The 22,146-nt window shown below is 33.8% G+C and overlaps 1 protein-coding gene across 4 annotated transcripts in view; it reads right to left on the reverse strand.

Annotated features, from left to right (window-relative positions):
• Positions 1-8,036: 8,036 nt before the first annotated feature.
• CNOT2 (CCR4-NOT transcription complex subunit 2) overlaps positions 8,037-22,146 on the reverse strand; it is a 118,499-nt gene continuing 104,389 nt past the window's right edge. For all 4 annotated transcript variants that reach the window (XM_080811192.1, XM_080811191.1, XM_080811193.1 and 1 more), the window contains 5 exons: positions 20,135-20,196; positions 19,997-20,046; positions 17,783-17,883; positions 15,828-15,972; positions 8,037-9,196 (listed from right to left, as the gene is read on the reverse strand). In XM_080811192.1, the coding sequence (XP_080667318.1) occupies positions 9,110-9,196; positions 15,828-15,972; positions 17,783-17,883; positions 19,997-20,046; positions 20,135-20,196 (445 nt within the window). In that variant the 3' untranslated portion in view covers positions 8,037-9,109. The remainder of the gene's footprint in view (positions 9,197-15,827; positions 15,973-17,782; positions 17,884-19,996; positions 20,047-20,134; positions 20,197-22,146) is intronic.

Consider the following 22,146-nt stretch of genomic DNA (forward strand, 5'->3'; position numbering starts at 1 on the left):
ATGTGCATACTAGGGCACCTGGGTGGCTCAGTGGGTTGATCTCAGGTCATGATCTCAGGGTCCAGGGATCGAGCCCTGAATCGGGTTCTCTGCTTGGTGGGGAGCCTGCTTCCCCCTCTCTCCTGTTTGCCTCTCTGCCTACTTGTGATCTCTATCTCTCTGTCAAATAAATAAATAAAATCTTTAAAAAAATAAAAATAAAATGTGCATAGTAAAATTCAGGTAGAGTTAGGCTTGATCAAAATCCCTGTTGTTACACCTATGAAGGGGGATGTGGGTAGAGGATGAGGATCTAGTGATTTAACCAGTTCCTCCAGTTTAATTTTACTCTGAATCACCTGTGTTGAAAAATAGCTTTTAGATGCATAGCAAATGTAAGTAGTATGGTTTTATGTGGAAGAGAAAGATTAAGTTTAATATTTAGGTTTCAGATAAGCTTGTTAGAAATTCAAGCTAGATTCAAGGTAGAAGCAAACGTAGGAACAACTGGATGTTAAAACAATAGTTCTAGGGTAGAAGAGCCTATCCTTTTAATGCAGGACGTTCCATAATATTTCTAATAGTTTTCTTGCCTTTGCTTGGACATTTCCAGTGATGAAAAATCCATTGACTCCTAAGACTGGCCATTTCATCTTTGGATCTTTAAAAAAAAATAATGAAGTAGTACTTTCTTGTAAATTGAAATCTGCCTTGCCATAATGTCCATGTAAAGGTTTTTAATTTGCGCTCTGGTGTTTATGTAGGATAATCTGCTTTACAAAAAATTTCACTTCAGGGGCACCTGGCTGGCTCAGTTGACAGAGTACATGACTCCTGATCTCAGGGTCCTGAATTCAGGCCCCACGTTCGATGTAGAGCTTACTTAAACAAACAAAACAAAAACAAATGATTCCACTTCAAATGTGGGACTACTATCTTGTTCGTTCTAGAATTTCTTCTCATGCTAATCTTCAGTTTCCTCAATATTCCCTTTTCTTAAAAAAAGATTTTATTTATTTATTTATTTGACAGACAGAGATCACAAGTAGGCAGAGACGCAGGCAGAGAGAGAGGAGGAAGCAGGTTCCCTGATGAGCAGAGAGCCTGTCGCGGGGCTCTATCCCAGGACCCTGAGATCATGACCTGAGCCGAAGGCAGAGGCTTTAACCCACTGAGCCACCCAGGCACCCCTAATATTCCCTTTTTTTAATGGTTTAGAAAACTATTCTTACCCCAAAATGCATTAAAAAAAGAAAAAAAGATAATTCAAAGTTGGAAAGGATACCCAGTTTTAATATTCTCTAAAACAAGATTCTACACCTTTCTTTTCCATGCTATCCAACCTACAAACACTTCTAGGATGGTGGATTTTGTTGTTCATTAATTAACAGTGTCATTGCCAATGCAGAGAGAACCTGGGGAAATAATTTTGGCTCAAGTAGGCAGAATTTGGATTCCAAATAGTGATGTGCAGGTCAACTAATTTAATATTCAAATATTAAATCACTTAGAGTGAAATGAAAAAAATATGTAAGTTTAGATTAAAATAAGGAAATCTGGAAATAACTTTTTGAGCAGAGTAGTAACATAGGACTTGCATTTTAAAGATTGTATTCATTTATTTGACAGAGAGATCACAAGTAGGCAGAGAGGTGGGGGTGGGGGGGTGGGAAGCAGGCTCCCTGCTGAGCAGAGAGCCTGATGCGGGACTCGATCCCAGGATCCTGAGACCATGACCTCAGCCGAAGGCAGAGGCTTAACCCATTGAGCCACCCAGGTGCCCCAGGACTTGCACTTTAAAAACAGGTATGTTTTCATTCAACTTTTTTATACTTGAAGGATATTAACCATTTGAATAAATTACTTAAAACATTCAAAATAAAAGATCAAACATGTCTGACTCTTCGGAAGGAAAATAGTTAACAGCTCACATCTCACATTTTAAGACAGCCCAGTTTTGGGGTACCTGGCTGGCTGAGTCAGTAGAGCATGTAACTCTTGATCTTGGGGTTGTATTTGATCCCCACATTGGTGTAGAGATTACTTAAAAATAACATCTTTAAAAAAGACAGCCCAGTTTTCATGCAACTGCTACATATGATAATTAAAACTGCATCTTAAAATAAATGTTCAGTATGTAACAGATTTAAAGGTAGCTTCCAAACATTCTGGCTGCCCCAAATCTTTATTTTTATATAAAAGATGAAACTATTTATGGCATTCCCACATGTAATTTCTTCTCATTGAGCTGCATATTTTTGAAGGATAATCACAGTATTTACTCTTTAAAATAGTTTTTTCATTATAAATGAGTATCAATAGGACTAATCCTAAGAAGCAGAATCAACCATTTGTTGACATACCACCCTTGAAATTTGTACATTTCTTCCAAAACGTTTGAAGGAACATGTATTATAACTAAAATTACTTTCAGTACATACTGGAGAATTGATGGCTTGGAAGAAAAACATCACTTCTTCAAAGTCTTAAGAATTATGTAGTCAAAATATTACAAATGCAAATTCCTGGAATATTACTTTTCAGCAGGACATGCTTATGAAAACTAGAGTGAAAAATTCTGTGTTCTATACCTGGTATTCTCTACTATTGCTTGAAGGAACTACCTCTTTTGGCATAAATAGGGCTAGTTTTATTTCACCCTCCCTAACAAAATGTCAAAACATATTTGTAGGTAGATGCCTATCAGGCCTTGGAAATGAAAATCAAGATAAATCACACGATGAATGAAAAACTAGTTTTGCTACATAGAAGTAGTCTTAGGGATGCCTGGCTGGCTCAGTCCATACAGCATGTGACTCCTGATCTTGGGGTCATGAGTTCAAGCCCTACGTTGAGCATAAAGATTACTTAAAAACAAAATGTTTTATTTAAAAAAGTAGTCTAGGGGTGCCTGGGTGGCTCAGTGGGTTAAGCCTCTGCCTTCGGCTCAGGTCATGGGTCTCTGGGTCCTGGGATCTAGCAGCATCGGGCTCTCTACTCAGCAGGGAGCCTGCTTCCCCCTCTTCCTCTGCCTCTCTGCCTTCCTATGATCTGTGTCAAATAAATAAATAAATAATTTTATTAAAAAAAATAAAAAGTTTAATTAAGCTAAACTATTTTGGCATGTGTCAGTTGGTGAGCACAAGCTATGAGACTTGCAATTTGTGTTTTCAACAGAGATAGGAAATTACTACAACAAAGACAACTTACTGTGAATTTTATGGCATTTTCAAGAAGTCATTTAAGTGAGGAAAAACTGTATGGCAAACATCTGGAAATAATTAGCTTTTTAAACTGAATACTGAATTCTTACAATAAAGAAATAGACCATTAAATTTTTGTCAGATCATAGTATTTATACAACAGGATGACCATACTAAAGAAAAAACTTTCAGCTGATGGACACAGAATGGATAATGCATATAACTGCCCTTAGCAGTTCTCATGCATACAAACTGAAGCGGAAACTTAAGGTCTGGCAAAATGTCCCAGGAAATAGCAAAGATTTAAAAGGAAAAAAAAAGAATCCTTGCTTTTTTATAATGAGGAATGGATTTAGTCTTCCTTGTATTCTGCTCTAATAAGTACTACTGTAATAATGTGGTTTCTGCACTAGAACATTGGATGATACAGGAAAAAGCAAATGAATGCCCGCAATAAATAGGAATGCATTATTCCAGTATTAACTTAGTTGGATTTCACCCGAACTTTAAGATTTTATTCTAGTTAGTACTTGCACAGTAGGTATAGTTTAAGTGTAAACTGTAGTTAACTAACTTCATAAATGATCTGCATTTGAGTCAGAATATCTAAATATGAGGCTTTAAACAGGAACTTTTAACATGTTCCTCAGGTGATTCTTATGCACATTAAATTTGAGAATTACCTAACTAGAGGGTTAATTTTGACTCTCTGAGCTCCCACAGCTATCTCAACCCAAACTGAGATTTTTATACATCAAATTTAAAGATCAGTTTTCTTTTTACATAAGAAATCAGATTACTGCTTAATCTAATTAGTGTGATCACTACAGCAGCAGAAAACAGGAGACTAAACACTAAGGCAATGCGTAATTTCAGGCTTAAACATTTACCTTGAAACTTATCAAAAAGTCTTCCCTCTTTTTAATGTACCACTAGAATGCATAAATAAATCTGGTGAATATACACACGACTATTTGTTGTACTTTACTACACTTTCATATTCTTACTCCTAAAGTAACAACAAAAAAGGTCTAATAAAGTTGCCTTTTGTAATTCTTTTTTTGATTATTTGAATCTCTCCAAAGATGTAGCAGTAATTATAAGTAAACACACCCATGACTCAAGAGCACATTTTAGAAGGGTCAATGCTTTATAAGTATTTAAGTACTGAGCATTTAACTTTCAGCCCTGAGGACATCATACTCCTCAACTTCAGACCAAAAAAACAGTATCAACATCTCGGAGCTGAAAAGAGGCCCAAGAGTTAGCAAACCCAATTCTTTACTCAAAAAGGCAGTCCTCTCAATAGCAATTGATAATCATCCAGTTTCTGCTCGAACATTTTTGTTGATGGAATCCTTCCTTATGAAACAGTACTGTGGGACTGCACCTTGATAAAAAGAACCAAAATGTGTCTCATCCAACTTCCACCCGCTGGTTTGAGACTTGCCCTCTTCATTTAAGTCCTTCCTATTATTTGAAGACAGCTGTCATGTCTCCCTTTAGTTGTCCATTGTCTCTTCTCCAAGGTCTACATCTCATCAACTCTAATATGCACATTCTTTCCATGCAAGACATCTTGGAAATTGGTATGCATTTCTGTAATTCATGGTTTGTCATAGTTCAGTCGAGCTCTTTTCTTCCTTAGCGGTAGTGAAGTCGTACCTAATAGTTCGCAACCAGGTTTGCTAAAATATAGTAACTACCCTATTTTAACTTTTACAATGAACATTCAAGGTCATCCAGTTCAACTCCTTACCTTATGCACAAAACACTGCCCAGTTGGTCTCTCCTTAATTATGTTCTGAGGTTGAATGGAATGCCTTACAAAACAACTCATTTCAAAATCTTAATTACCTCAGTTTTAATAGTGCACTGAAATCTTTTTCTCTCTTTGGTCCTAGTTCTGTTCTTCAGACCCGCAAATGAATGACAACTCTTGAATTTGATACCTGAAGAAAGATACCATGTTTCTAGAGTTTATTCTCTAATGCTAACTTTCCTACTACCTGTTGGTTTTTTGTTGTTGTTGTGTTTGTTTTTTGGTGTATTTAAAATGTAACATAAAACGGGAATATTAAAAACCTACCTTAATGATGCTATGCTAAAAATTGGATAAAATAATGCATGTAAAACACTTAGTATATTGCTTGGCAGCTAGAAGGCATGCCATATCCTTTTCTCCTTCTGCCTTCCCCAGTTGTAGCAGCTCTTAAAATACAGCAGACCTCCTACCTTGTTCTGAGCACTATACTTTTAATGTAGCTGAAAAATCACATCAGTATTTTTGGAAATAGTTATAGTTTACATTGATCTACATATGAACCACTCTTCAGACAGGTCACATTCCACTATCCTTTATTCTTTTAACAACCGAAGTGGGAAAGTAATCATCTTGACTCAGCGTATCCTATTTGATGCGACTCAACACACAAACGACTGGGTTAGATTTAGATCCTGATTTTGACATGCACTGTGTTTATTTGCCTCCTCTCCTAGATCTATCAAGTATTTATGATATGATCTACTTCACTGGCAATGCTAGTAGCAAGGAAAGAGCTTTCTGGCATGCTGTTATGACTTAGCTTTTAAAAAGGCATTGAGATAAGTCTGGCTTATTATCCACAGACTGTCTTAATGGAACCAATTAATAGGTATTCCTAGGTCTCCTTTAACTACACAAGCTATGATTAAGAGAACATTAAATATGAACATCCCTCTTATGCACGTGCACATTTAGATTTTTAGTAACTTTCTGCAAAACTGATGCTACTAAGCAAATCTACGTTAAATAAATGTGCCCTTCTTTGCAGGGATGCTCAGATGCCCCATATTTTATAAGCACTGAGTGTTAACAGAATGGAAGATCTGTTTTTGAAGAAGAATTCAGAGGAAGAATCAACTAGAAAGGGTAGAGTGGGAAAAATTTGAAAGTTTCAAAAGTTAATTGAAAATGCCTTAAAGAATTTTGAAAATAAAATTACAGCAAAAAATTGTAAATTATTTCAAAGCCCAATGCTTTAATTTGTACATTTTATTTTCAAACTGAAATATCAATTTATACCATTCAATCAACATGTATTTATCAAGCACCTACGGTGTACCAAGTTCAGTGGCAAAAAGGAAAAGACCAGTTAAGTGGTTGGCTTTATATTATACTGTAAGAATTCAAATAAACTTTGCAGTTCTTAAAAATTTTTTATATCTAAGGAAAACTTTGTGCAGTGAAAAAAATCCCTGAAAATGGAGTTTTATCATATAAATTATAGTATCACCACAAGAAGCATAGAATATATATTTGAAACTGAATAGGTGAAAGGACTTTCTTTTGCAACTGAATAGCTTTTTACCCCTAGAGCCAATTATAGTATAATCACAAAGTTAACAACGTACACATCTATGTCACTAGTTAGTTATATAGGGAAAATTTTAACAGAATTAAAGCTAAGAAAGAAATGTGAAATATTAGTTCAGGTCAACTTCTGTACATGTATAACCACAAGTTATAAAACCAAAGAATATAACAGTGTGTTATATTAAAGAGTTTAATATAGTACTTTAAAGATTTCAAATAGACTCTTTAAACTTGGATTTGAAGTCAAGAGCATGGTAATTTCGGATATTAACAAGTTATAAAAAAATTGGTTTACATGCAAGAGTTTTCTCATTTTGATGATTCAGGGTAAAAAGAACTTAGAAACTGGAAAAGTGTGCACTTAAAACTTTCTAATGGCCGTTAAAACAAACAATTAGAGTCAAACAACAAACGACTTTGATATGAGCTATCTTGCTTTGCTGAGTCATTCACAAAAAGTACCAATCATGATCATGGTCACACTTTATACTGTTAGGTTTATACTCATAAAAATAAAGATCCCTTCCCTTTTCTTTTTTAAGTGTTTCTCATGATTATGTTGGAAAAGTTACGCTTTACAAAGTCAATTATTGTGAAAAAATGTAATGCTTTTTTTTTTAAAGAAAACAATTTCTAGGATTTGATTCTGGTTTATGTCAAATATGTGAGAGGGGTTTGTGCACAACAATTAAAACTATTAATTATATAAGTGCCATCTTTCCTACAGAGGAGATGCTTTGGTTTAAATCTGAAAGGTTAAAAAAATCCTGATATTTTTATGTCAGTTTCTCCATATCTCAAAATACATAGAAAAAGGTAAATCTTAATTCATTTCATATTCCTGATACACAAACACAGCAATGTCATAAATGTTTCATTTTCAAACATGATTTGGTAAATGTCAACAAACTTTCACTCTTCATAGAAAAATAGGTTAAAAATGAAAATTTAGAAAATCAAAACTCACTGCCATTTTTACTCTCTATCTCTAGTGTTTGTAGCTTCAGTCTTCAGACATTTTTAAATACAGTATTTGCCTTTAGATGGAAACGAATCCATCAACTTGTAAATGTGAAATATCCAGGCCAGCACACTGAAGGTAAAGTCTCTTATCCCTGCTTTTGGCTTACCTTAATTTGTCTATTAATTCTTAAAGCTAAATCTCAAAGGTCTATCAAGAAATGTCTCACAGATTTCTCACTGAAGTATTTTGATTGGGTCCCATAAGTGTTCAGGAAGTTTTATTTCTAATGCAGCCATAATTATTTTTAAAAAAATAGTTTGTTTTGACTTGGTTAATAACGAAAAATGCATCTGCTTTTTTAACCTACAAGTAAAATGATGTATGGTTCCATCAAATTACTTGTCAAAAGCTGAAAAAAAGACTACATTTTAAATTGTTTAGTCACACCATTCAGTTAGGTATTTGTAAAACTTGAGGGTTTGGGAGGGTCTACTTTTCATGTTGAAGAAATAATTTCACAATTTCAAATCAAAGTCAACACTGCAGTGAGGAGAGCTTTTCTACTTTATTACAAAGAGAAGAAGCCTTTATGTGGTCAGAAAATACAAGATTGATCTTTTTTTTCTCTTCCTATGAAACGCTGCTGTTCAAACAGCCAGAGTGAATTGTCTCAGTTCACTTCTTTAAGTCCCATCACATTCACTTGGGTATGGATGTCCTTGGCTGCTGAAAATCTGGCCCTTTAGTGCACAGGGCGACAAAGTCCCCTGACCAGCAGTTCCAGAATGTCCCATTTTCATATATTGCATCCATGCACACCTCCTAAAAATGAGGTACAGCAGGGCAAACATTTTCCAAAATAGATGTCATATATATAATATATACACATTCGTACATACATACCTTTATTCATGTGATGTCCAAAAATTTAAAAAAAATGTACACATTTATTACAAAATCGTAACAAAGACTGGACAGTGTTTTGCTCATTCTGGAAAGATGAAGCTCAGTAATAACACAACCCTGGAAACCATCCAGAGATTGTGGCAATATCTTTCTTCTAAACAGTCAGATATTCTTGCGTTAAGCTTGGCGAAACTGCCTTTCAAAAACAGAAGGGGAAGTAAAATGAAGGAAGCAGACCTTGCTCATCTTTCCAAATGAAATACGAGAAGGATCTTCACATAAAAATGCACAAACATTTGTTATTTTATTACCAATAGTGCTACAATGAACAATGCAAATTTTGTGGTCTAATTTTGTTGAGTCTTTTGTGGGTTTTCTTTTTTACATTTTAGAAACTAAATGGTAAACTTCTGTCAGTGTACTTGCTTGTCTTTACAGACTCAAGTCTGTCTGCTGGCAAAAAAAGGAAATAAATGAAAAAAAAATTCAGACCCTGCTCAAACTAGAGAAAAACAAATTACAAATTTAGTTGTTGGGCAGCACATAATTAGTAAGGCAGGACCTCAAATGGTGACCCTTTGCATAAGCCAATTGCCAGATCCTCAAGGAATTAAAACCAGGGTGCCTGAGCCACATCAGTTCTGCAGTTATGTTGAGTATTGTGCTGAGACAGCCATACCCCAAGAAAAGGGAAGTCTTTTTTTAGAAGGCTTGCTGAGCAGGGTTGTAGTTGAAGGTGGATGGCAGGTGAGGCCGTTCTTCTAATTTGTCATATTCCAGATGAAACTCCTATAAAACCAAATTTAAGAATTTAGATGATTTCCTCTCCCTCTGATCTCAGATTTTTGTCAAAATATATTTTACTAGGTGAACAAAATACCTACATGTATGAGAATGAACAGACACAGATGTATCAACTCTTTTTTAGCCCTCTAAAATACAGCTTGAAGAAAAGTAATGTGCTGCAGTTTCTGCTAAGTGACTTTCTGTGTAGAAGTCAGAGACTACTCATGAACATCTATTTTACAACCACGAAACCATTTTTTTGCTCAAAAGTAGAAGTCTGAGCAGCAAATACTGTATCGTCAGTAAAAAAGCACTGAACATTGCAAGACATTTAAAATAAAGGCAACCTTCAATGATGTAAAAAAAAAAATTTACTTTTTCCTCAAAAAAAAATTTTCCAACTTGTAATTATTACACCTACTTTTTCAAAAAAGCAAACACATAAAGTTATTCTAACCTTACAATTCACATATCTCTAGACTTCCCACTTCAAACCCAAACACTGAAAAGATGTAAATTTGCCACTCAAAACTACATAGTGGTTTTGTTGTATGCACATCTGAACACAAACTATTTAGCTCATTTTAACTGAACTTTCAAAATACATTAACTTCATGAGAGTTTTAAAATTTGAGAATGAAGTAATTTCTTTATACTTCCTATGATCAAGGCAGATGGAGAAGATAATTTTGTATATTAAAAAAAACAAAAAAACGTACCTTTGCAAATCCAAAAAGCAAGAGGTTCCAAAATCACTAATTCTACAATATGAATTCAGTAACAGCACAAACTAAACCAATTCCATTTAAAACACTGTGAACCTTAATTTATACTACGTATTAAAGAAAGCCAACAAGTAGTTAGCACTATGGGTTAACATATCTTACCATACCTATCTTGTTTCAAATTGATCCTAAAAGTGGATGTTCCCATTATTAAATTGAAAACCTAGGTCACAATGATTAAACTTTGAGATATAAAACCAAGTATTTAAGTCTAAGAATATTACATTAACAACTGAAAACCTAGTATGTGCCCAAACTAGAGAAACAGCTAATTTTAATCTTTCTGATTGTATATTTCTGTAAATATCATTACCTTCATTGTGCACCTGAAGAAATGAGGTTCACAAGTAACCTGCCCAAATCATACAGTAAGTGGCAGATCTAGGATTAGGATTCAGACCTATGTAGCACGAAAGCCCATGACCACCTAGTGTTAACAAGTTATTTTTAATAGTTTTAGCACAAGATCTAAATAAATTTACTTCATTACACCCCTTATGCAGAAATGTTGAAAAAATTCAGTTCACTGACCAATGTTCTCAAAGAAGGGACAGTGTAATGTCTTTCATCTACAAAGGGCACATAGGTTATTTGCTTATCATTAAAACTAGCAAACTCCAGGGGCGCCTGGGTGGCTCAGTGGGTTAAGCCTCTGCCTTCAGCTCGGTTCATGATCTCAGGGTCCTGGCATCGAGCCCCTCCTGGGGCTCTCTGCTCAGCGGGGAGCCTGCTTCCTCCTCTCTCTCTGCCTGCCTCTCTGCTCACTTGTGATCTCTCTGTCAAATAAATAAAATCTTAAAAAAAAAAATGTTTAAAAAAAAAAAAACTAGCAAACTCCAGAATCACCATCATTCCCTCCCACCCACCCCCAATGCATTGTGTAGACATCACTCTCTTTCTCCCTACCCCTAAGTTTTAAGAGCAATTTATTGCCTGGCTTAAGAAGAATATCAATATGAGTAAAGAAAGTATCTTCTTGCTATATCACTCTTTAGAAATTAAAACTGGCAAGTTAGTTCCAAAAGATGTGTAGCTGCAGGGTAAAAAATCTGTAACTGTAACAAATCACAGGCCCCAATAAATTACATAAATTAAATTTTGTTCAGTTATCCTGTCCTTGTCATTGTACAAAGGTGTACAGTATTATTAGAAATTAAACTAGAGGGGCGCCTGGGTGGCTCAGTGGGTTAAAGCCTCTGCCTTTGGCTCAGGTCATGATCCCAGAGTCCTGGGATCCAGCCCCGCATCATCAGGCTCTCTGCTCAGCAGGGAGCCTGCTTCCTCCTCTCTCTGCCTGCCTTTCTGCCTACTTGTGATCTCTGTCTGTCAAATAAATAAATAAATAAACATCTTAAAAAAAAAAAAAAAAGAAATTAAACTAGAGTAACTTCATCAGTGCACATATTTTTCTCCTTACATAGTAAAAGAAAAAGATCAGTTTTAAACCTAGGGAGCATAATACATCTTTTAATATAATTTAAAAACTCATACATCAGAGATTCAGAAATTAAATAAGTCAAAATTCTGTCTTCCTTTTTCTTATATCTTTGTTTTAGTCTTCTGTTTATTTTTATTTTTTTTAAAATACATAAATTTACAGTATATACTGGTATCTCTTTGTTCCCTTTGTTGGTAACATCTCTTTTACACATTTGTTTTATGTACACACACAACACACATGCACACCTCTTTATAACCAGTAGGGACAAAAATAGGCCTGTTTTTTGTATACCACTACATACTGCCTATAATATAGTGCCATGCCCCTAGTACATATGTAATCAATGGCTGATGAATAAACACCAGTTTCTTTCGTTTAAGAACAAAACATTAAAATTTAATGATTTAAAAGGCTATAAAGTGTTTTAGACACTTTTTATAAACAACTTTTAAAGTTACTTTTCTGTTAATCGAACTAGGCTACATATTCTCAAAAGGTCACTGTAAGCAGAACTGAAATACATGTACTGGATGCAGATAATCAAATGAAATTACTATAAAAGCATTAATGTAATCACGGATCAAATGACACAGAGAAACATACACTGCAGGAATATTTTCTCTAATTCTCAAAAATGTCAGCTTTCTCTTACCTAAGATAAATCCTCCAATTTTAGGAAGTTTCAAACTATCTTACATATACTTATTAGAAATAATTTTTTGCTACTTTGATGAAAAGTACATTTTACTGATTAAAGTATAGATTTACTAATAGTAATGTATACCAGTGAAATTAATGAAAAAAATCACATTTATATCAGGCTCTGTTATTATAAAAAATTCTAAGCATTAGAAATCCTAGTCAGTGCTGGATCTACAAGGTGAAGTCAGGCTAAAAGAATTCAATTTTTAAGTCTTTAGTTTGAGAAAGCTATTGATCATATGGCAAGCCTCCATCACCTGAAAATTCTGTGGATGAAATTATTTTAAAAATTCTACTCATTAAGAATATATACAATCTGGGGGTGCCTGGGTGGCTCAGACATTGGGTGTCTGTCTGCTTTCGGCTTGCGTCATGATTCTGGGGTCCTGGGACCGAGCCCTGCATCAGGCTCTCCGCTCAGCAGGAGGCCTGCTTCTCCCTCTCCCACTCCCTTCTGCTTGTTGTGTTCCCTCTCTCACACACTCTGTCAAATAAGTAAATAAAATCTTAAAAAAAGTAAAAAAAAAAAAAAAAATATATATATATATATATACACAATCTGAATGACCACTATTTTTAAATTAGTGAGAACTGAGTAATTCTAGTTAAATTACAAAGGCTAGACCACATAGCCTGCTGACAAGTCCAGATTATTTAAAAGGAGAGAAAAAAATACAGTTCAAAATTTCTATGTATACATTATTGACATACAAAAAATACTTTAATGGGCTGGATCCTAGAACTCAGTTACAGAATTTTCAGGGGTAAAAAATACTTCTGATTTAAACCATCAAATTTCTTAATAATGATTCTTCAAATCTCTGAAAATATTAAGTAATCTGCAAAAAAGAAAGAACCTCATACAAGACATTGTGAGATGGAGATCTGACAGTAGTCTAGATCAGGTCAATACTTTTCAAAGATAACATGATAACATCAAGCTATTACTTGTAATACTAATTCAGAATGCAGGCTTCTTACAATGAGTTGAAGTTATTTAATAATGCATGCTCTTTACCTGTGAGTAAGAAACCATACCCACTTTATAGGTGGGGACACTGAGGTTAACTTGGGACATGGCATTTTAAGGGCTTTTCTGTAGTTTGATAAACTGTTAATACATTTTAAATGGAACTAAAGGTCTTAATTCCTAAACAATTTAAGAAAACACAGAAAACATCTTTAAAACAAACAAAAACCAGAAGGCATTGTGAAAAGTTTATTCTGAGGATACAACTTAAAAGTTTTAAGTTCATGAATCTATCTTAATATAACAAAAGTGAGCTATGTGTAATACTCAGTAGAAACCAATAATTCTGCTTGCTTTCATCATTGTGAAAATAATTTTGATGAAAAGTGTCAGTGCCAGTGGCCAGCAATTAACCTCACAAGAGATTTCTTAAAGAAACAGTTTAATGATATTTCTCAAATTTTATTTTCCAACTTCAGAGCTAAAAATTATAAAGGTAAAGGTTAAGACAAAGCTCAACTGTACAGGAGATCAGATAAATTTGGGTAAAACTACTTTATATATGCACACTACATATTTATACACACACATACACACACACACACACACACACATTTTCTTCAAAATGACATGTATGTGACTGGGGAATTGCTTTTTATGGGAAAGTAAAGGGGCCTATTAATGTTTAAGTTGCTTCTGAATATTTAACTTTGTGGAAAGAAAGTAGTACTGGAAACTGACTTTTTTCACATAAGAAAATCTGTCATTTATACTGAACTAAAACTTCACTAAAACGATACATCAATCTACTACAAACATCCATCCTTTTTCCATATAGAAGTTTGGAATAACACAATGATATTGAGCAAAAAGCTTCCAATCGAATGGAGAAACTTCATTTATTTACTAAAAGACTCTTTTCCCCCTCCAAAGATCATTTTTCTCTCCTGTACAATCAACTGTTCTTGAAGTATGGCTCCAAAGACCAGAAAAATCATTGGCATCACTTAGGAAATTGTCAGAAATGCAAACCTTCAGGCCCCATGCATAGACTTCTTAAATCTGAAACAATGGAGGTATGGCTCAGCAACTTATGTTTTTAATAAGGCTGCCAGGTAATTCTGGTGCAAGTTAAGTTTAAGAACCACTGACCTGACCTAACAACAGTTATAATTTTTCCATCTTTGAAGAAGAGTAGTAGTAAGCTGTAAGAATGCGGAAACAGCAACAAACTACAACTACTCCCATGTATCAAATACCCAATATATGAGAAACATGTGTGTGTGTGTGTGTGTAAAATCTCATTTAATCCTCATGACAATCTAGAAGCAAATATGATTTCAATTTAAAAGATAAGGAAGCAGGCATGGAAAAGAAACTTGCACAAGGGCAAAGCATAAAGAGCTGAAACAGCAGTTCAATTCAATCTATGATACAAGGGCTATCGCTTTCTACCACACTATACTTCTTAACAGTTAACATACACAATGTCTCTTGTACTATTTGAAATGAATGTAATTATTTCTACTTAAAAGGTCAGATCATGGATCTGCCTTCTGAAATTAAGATATGCATACTAATTATAACTGTTATAAAATAACTCGAATACAGTATGGTGGTCTATGGACTTGGTCTGAGAAGTAATGACATTTACCACTGACAAACACCCAAAAGTAATAATAAAAAAAAAAGATTTAACCTCTTGTATGTGTCTTGTCTGGTGTTTTTTTACTTGGGCACAACTTTTCCTATTTCCTTCTTCAAGTTTTGTATTAAATTTTCTTGTGATGTAAAACATTTTTGTGATAAAGATCTGGTAAGCATTTTACGTTATCTTGTTAAAATGTTTTACCTTCTTATTAATTTGGTAAAGTTGACTCAAAAGATAAAAAAGCCCAAACCAACAACTGAAGAATCATCCAATGGACTGTCAAGAAATATTTTTCTTCTGTTTAAATTTTTTGAGAACAAACAAACTCTTTAGTTTTTAATCCTAAGAATCCTCAAGGGAAACAAGAAATTTGGGGAGTTATGAAATCAGATGTTGGTTATACTCTCTACTAGGTAGACTAAATTTATACATACGATACTACATACAAACGTGAAATACGCTATGACACTAAATGAAAATGTTGTACATGGGACTGTTAAATAGGTGTTTTTGTGAGGAAAAGTTGCAAGACAAAACGTAACAACCAACTTTTTCCACAGCCCTCTTCCCTCCAATATTCAGCATACTAGTCATAGGAACAATCATGGTTAATGCTTACAATTTTCTTTCTTTGCATCATTCGCAAACAAAAACTCAAGCATCTTTCCTGCAATGAGTGCAAGTGTTTTAAAAAGCCTATTATCTGTTTATATACCAGTTTTAGGAAAATCTTCTACTTGCTTAAAGTAATAAGAATACATGACTGGGATTGCAAGAGGGTGATCTTTATTTTACAACTGAGTAGACACAAAAATATTTCAAATGTTACCAAGGCTTGTGAAAAATTACAAAATTTCTTACCAAGTTCAATCATTTTCCTAACTATGGGTGAAATGAGTTGTTTCCGGATATTCTCCTAGAATTTAAATCAAGCCAAGGAGGTGAAGACAAAAAAACTTACTTAGCAAGTATCTGGCACATTATTGGAATGGATGTATTGGTACATATAAACAGATAAAAGAGGATACTTCTTTTTAAAATCTAGATTTATACATTTACACATTTGCACATGGAAAAAAATATACCTTAGCTACTTTCCTCCAGTTAAGACAGTCAAAGAAGTAATATGTTCCCCTCTCATATGTATTGGTTTTCATTGTTGGCTCCATGCCTGGTGCCCTGGTAATCCATACTCGTTCTTCTTTGTGGTATCTCCAATCACGGTTAAAACTTCAATTTTTAAGAGAAAAAGACAATTAATTTTTTCCTGTGGCTCACATCAAACATTTTCTACATTTTGTAAAAATTTTTCTCAGAAAATAATTATACAGAAAATACATAAATATGGATGCTTCTTTACCCTCTGTTATTAAATATAACCTTAGTGAAATAAATATAGGAAAAGAATTCCTTAATTTGTCCAGAAACCACACTCGTTAATTAATATATACATCTTTATTTAACTGAAGAGACTTTTTTATGCAAACATTAATGAGATCTTAAAAGCTCTATGAGCAGTGTGATAAAAACTTAGGCAGACCAAATAAAGATACATTGTGTTCCAGAAACTTCACTCCTTTTTCGTTCTTCTTAACATTCAATAGAAATTGAGATATCTATTAAAACAAACAAAAACCCCAGCTATTTGTATTATTTTATAAGGAACAAAATACAGTATTTTTATCTATTTAAATTCACATAATTTTTAAACTATGTTGAAAATAGAATATCCATTTAAAAAATTCTTAATGAATGTATTACTTTTTTTATTCAAATCTCACGGATCTTAAATTTTCAAAAGCCAAAATGATATCCATTAGAATTCATGCAAGAATCAATGAGGATTTAGTATCACTTGTAAACTGGGGAAGTAACATCCAAAGGAGGTAAAAGTACCAGAAAACACATCTCTGGTAGAACAAACCTCCATAAACAAATACCTTCCTACTAATAAGTGAGATAATTTTTAGACATAAGATATGAGACAGAACTGCCAGTAATGGATAGATGAATGACTAAATGAATTTATTTACTTATGAATAAATTAAAAAGAACAGGTAACAGTTGCTATGTTACAAAAAATGAGGGGAAAACATGGGAGAAAACAAATTCTCAATAGAGAAATAAAAAAACAATTTATTATCAACATAGTGAATTTTACATTTTTAAGTATATGATCCAAGGCCATTTATAGAAATGTTATTAGGAATATTATAAATTACTTACATCTGTAAAAATTAGGTCTCTATATCATAATTTTCTTTTTGTAAGCTCTAGGCCCAACACAGGGCTTAAACTCACAACCCCAAGATCAAGAGTCACATGCTCTACCAACTGTGCCAGCCAGGAGTCCCACAATATTATAAAATTTTAATAACAATTTATCCTAGTAAACATGATTAATAGAATAATCTATTGGTAACAAAATAAACTACCAATTATATATGAGAAAGGACACAAAAATTTTTATTCTTAGAGCATCAGGTAAAAACAGAAATGCTCAAGAAAAAACATTCCATGGACCAACTTCTTAACACTAATTTTTTTAGGTTGGCCAACAGGCTTCTGATAATGAATGTGGACTTCATCAATACTTCAAAACACACAAGATATATGCAGTGCCTTGCCCATATAATACTTAATAGATGTTCATTAATGATGAAATTCACTATCATTAATATATGTGGTTCCACAAAAAGATGAGCCACAGTTATGAACCATATCTTATACTTCACATATTTATAAAAAATATTCATAAAAATCAGATTCACCAAATTCATGAATCAATTCTGTATTCTTACAAATTTAGGATTATTTAAATCTGAAATTTAACTCTTTTTATACAGTGACCATTAACCATGATAACAAACTTTCAATCTAAATTAATTTTATTAAATGTAAAAACAAATTATTTCTTGATGGAAATATTTTCACTTTAAGGACAAAAGACAGAAACCATAACTATCATTTAAAAGAAAAGCTTTCAGAATAAACAAGATCCACTACAATACAAAAGTGTTTAAAAATACTTTGAACATACAGCTCTACTGCAGCTAAAAGTTGTAATACGTCTCCTCCATTCATGTAATAGAGATAGAAGAGCAGGTCTTCTCCATATCGGCCAAGTTTTATTGCAGCCAGCTGGAAAAGAGAAACCAATTATTCTGAAGTGTAAAGTAAGTTTGAAAATCCTAACATATTGCTACCATTGAAGTAAAAATAAAAAGATAAATAGAAACTCCTTTCTTTATAACAGATAACCGTTATTACATGATTTTGCAGTTAGTTACAATTTTAAGGGAGAGTTTTATCATTTAACTAAAGTCATTTAACAATTATTTCTGGTACATCTACTTTATGTACTAATTGGATAAAAAGCTATATAAAAACTTCTAACCAAGACCAAATGCTGTTTTATTAGAGGGCTTATTAACACCCAACATGGTAATAATAGTGGAAACAGTGCCCAGAGATGTAGGACTTATATTCAAGACCCAGTTCCATTATTTACAAATATGATCATATCCAAGTTATTTAATGCTATGAACTTCCATACAAAATGCAGAAATGAGACCTACAAGGTTATTAAGAATGTAAATGAAATGAGTAAAGTGCCTATATATGAATGTACCTTAAAGAATGCCTGATCACACAGAAAACTTGTATGAAATGTTAGCTGAATCTACACTGGACAGCAATTCACAAATCAGTAGGTTATGCATTTTTAGCAAATCACAGATGGTAAAAACAAAAATCATAAAGGGATTCTCTTTATTTGGTTTAAATGGATGATTAAAAGATGGTTGCCTTATGTCCTTCCACAAAGCAGAAACATTAACCGCCAATCAAAATAGAAAACATCAAGTTTAACAGTATCGAATTCTTGTATTAGGATAAACCTTTATTTAAAAGCTAACCAAGGGACGCCTGGGTGGCTCAGTAGGTTAAATCCTCTGACTTTGGCTCAGGTCATGATCCCAGGCTCCTGGGATGGAGCCCCCACATCCCCGCATCCCGCTCTCACTCAGTGGGGAGCCTGCTTCCTCCTCTGTCTCCGCCTGCCTCTCTGCCTACTTGTGATCTCTGTCTGTCAGGTGAATGGATAGAATCGTTTTAAAAAAAAAAAAAAAAAAAAAAAAAGCTAACCAAAATGAACACTTGAATCTCTTCACCTAATTCTGTATCTAAATGTTTATTTAACTGTTACACAATCGTGGAATATAATTTTTGTCTCCATTCACATCATCCCCATTCAAGGTGACAAATTCTCCTAAATCAGTATTTCTTAAATTGCCCTAAGAAAAGGTTCTGGAACCCTTAGGTGTTTGGAGCAAAAAAGCACTATCTATGGTAGAGGTGGCAGAAAAATCACATAGTCCACAAACAGAAAAAATTAGTTCCAAATCATACTTCTTGTCTTCCATTTACTCAAGTATCAAAAGACATATTGAGAAGTAGCTCTTTAACTTGCCTGTCCAAAAAATCAACATCCATTTGACCGTGAAACTTGAAGGCACAGACACAGAACACTGTCATTTTAATATGTATTTTATATATTTATGAAATATTTTAGACTTATACTTAAATATATAATACATTAGACACATATGTATAACATGTAATTTTTAATAAATTATATCCTTCCTCAAGGCCAAAATCTAGGGACACAATTTCTAACAGAAATGAACACTTAATTCTTTCCCCTAAACAAAATATTTACCATTTTTTTCTTTAAGAGTAAAAAGAAGATTAAAACTGTAATCTATTAATAGTTACTTTAGAACTAGAATTTTGGGTAATTAAAACATTTTAAAAAGTCAAATGTCATAGTTTTAAAGTGTATATTTATATACTGTTCCATTGAAAACATTATATAACATTTGTAAAAAATATATTTTATTGATAAGAGCATAAAATGAGAATATCAGAAGGAAATTTATCAAATTTTCTAAAACAGTTTATTCTCATCAACCACGGTTATACCGTTATTAATAATAACTCCAAGAAATATTTTACCAGTCCTACGACTGTTTTTAAAACATACTCTTTAAATGTAACCCAGGATCTCAACAAAATAAGATAACCAAAAATAGAAATAAGATTGTTTTACATAATTGAATGGACACACATGAAAGCATACCCCTGAAACCACTGCTAATTACTTCAAAAAATTTTATGCCATCTGACCTGAATAACAGTGCCTGACAAATAGATACATTCATGCTGACTGAGGAGAATAATAAACTACACTCACCTTATCCCTAATGTGAATGTTCGTTAAGTACTCAGATGGAACATGGAAGTCTGGATAATAAAATGAAAAAAGCCTTATTAACTGATTCTCAGTTAAAAAATATTTTTAAAAGGTCTGAACGCAAATTGATTCTCCTACCTATGTCTTGAGGTCGACAAGGTGAAGATGCCCAGGGTGATGCAAATTTGGGATAGAGATTTCTGAATAAGAGGGGAAAAAAAACAAACACTCTGAAGTCCGAAGCAGAAAAAGATTTGTTTTTATTTCAGAAAAACAGTGACTTCAAAAGTGAAACGAGCATCTTTACTTCTAATTTCTTTTCATGTGTTTACTATGACTTACACAGAAAAATGAAACAAGTTAACTAGGGGTGTGTGTGTGTGTATACATCTTATATACACAAAGTGTATATATTAAGTTATGTATATATGTGTATATATATATTCATTCATTCACATTTACATGTAACTTCAACTCAGAATGCTTTAAACTGATTAACAGCATGCCCCCAAGTAAAATTACTTTCCCAGAAAAAACCAGTAATTATTAAAAGCTAAAGTTCAAATTCACCGAATATTTACTGAGTGTCTGCTGTATGCCTGGCACTGTCTTGGTGTTTTGGGTACATTAGTGAACAAAACAAAGGTAACTGACAACATGAAACTTACTTTCTGATTGAGGATGATAGATGAGAGGGAGATAGACAAAAATAATTTGCATAATAAATAATATTCCATGTTTGTGGAGAGGTAGGGATGGGAGATTAGTTGCATTAAATAAAGCAGTGAGGTTAGGTCTCATTTAGAAGATCAGATTTGAACAAGACTTGAAAGACATGAGGGAGTTAGCCCTATTAATTATCTGGCAGAAGACTACTCTAGTCAGAGGGAACTGCTAGAGAAACAAGGTGGGGATATGACTGATATGTCTGAGGTACAGCAAGAAGGCCACGAAAGCTGGGAACAGAGTGAACAAAAGGGACAAGCTATTAAGGTGGGGGAAGGAGAAGATGCCTATAAAGATAAATAGCCCTACAAAGATCTGGTTTTTTGTTTTTGTTTTTTTAAGATTTATTTATTTATTTGTCAGAGAGAGAGCACAAGCATGAACAAGGGGAGCAGCAGGGAGAGGGAGAAGCAGGCTCCCCGCTGAGCAGGAAGCCCAATGAGGGACTCAATCCCAGGAATCATAACCTGAGCTGAAGACAGATGCTTAAGAGACTGAGCCACCCAGACATCCCAAGATTTTAAGTTTTCATTCATAATGAAACCACAAACCCTCACTGAGCAGTGCGCAGAAGATTAACCTATTCAAAAAGGATGGTCCTGGCTCCTAAATAAAGAAGAGACTGTGAGGGACACAGAGAGAATCAGGGATACCTGATGATTGGCTAATGGAGTAATCCAGGCAAGAGAGGATGGCAATTCAAACCAGGGTGGCAGCAGTTAAAAGCAGTGAGAAACATACAGCAATGAATCTACTATGTCAAACAGTGACAGATCAAGGAGGATAAATTCCTACAAGCAACCACTGAATTTAGTAACATACACATCTATTTGATGACCTCCATGAGAGTAGTTTTAGTGAAGTGGTGAGGGAAAATTCTAACTGAAATGGGTTTAACTGAGAATGGGAGAACACAAATGGGAGATGCAAAGATGGCTTTTTGAAGAGTTTTGCTCTCCAAGAAATAAGGGCAGTTAACTCATAGAAGTTAGATAAGGAGAAGGCATTTTATTAACATAAAGTAACAGAATATTTGTATGCTGACGGAAATGACCCAATGAAAGCACAAAAAATTGTTAGAGCCACGTCTTTGAGTTTTCAAGAGACATTTTAAGTAGAAAGCGTGGATCAACTATATCAACAGGGTGGAAAATAAGAATAAGGTCTTGGGATACAGACAGTAAACAGATTTGGTGGTAGGATTATGCTGACATTTTCTTCTGATTATTTCCATCTTTCTTAGTAAAGTAGAAATAAAAAACAAGGTCTTAATTCTACATCTGAAACTAGTATTACGCTGTTTGTTAACTAACTGGAATTTAAATAAAAACTTGGGGTGGGGTGGGGGAAGCAAGGTCTTCATCTGAGAGTAAGGACAAGGAAAAAAGATAATCAGATGTCTCAAGAGACAAATGTGAAATGGT

This window comes from Martes martes (assembly GCF_963455335.1).
Source record: "Martes martes genome assembly, chromosome: 8".
Taxonomy (NCBI): domain Eukaryota; kingdom Metazoa; phylum Chordata; class Mammalia; order Carnivora; family Mustelidae; genus Martes; species Martes martes.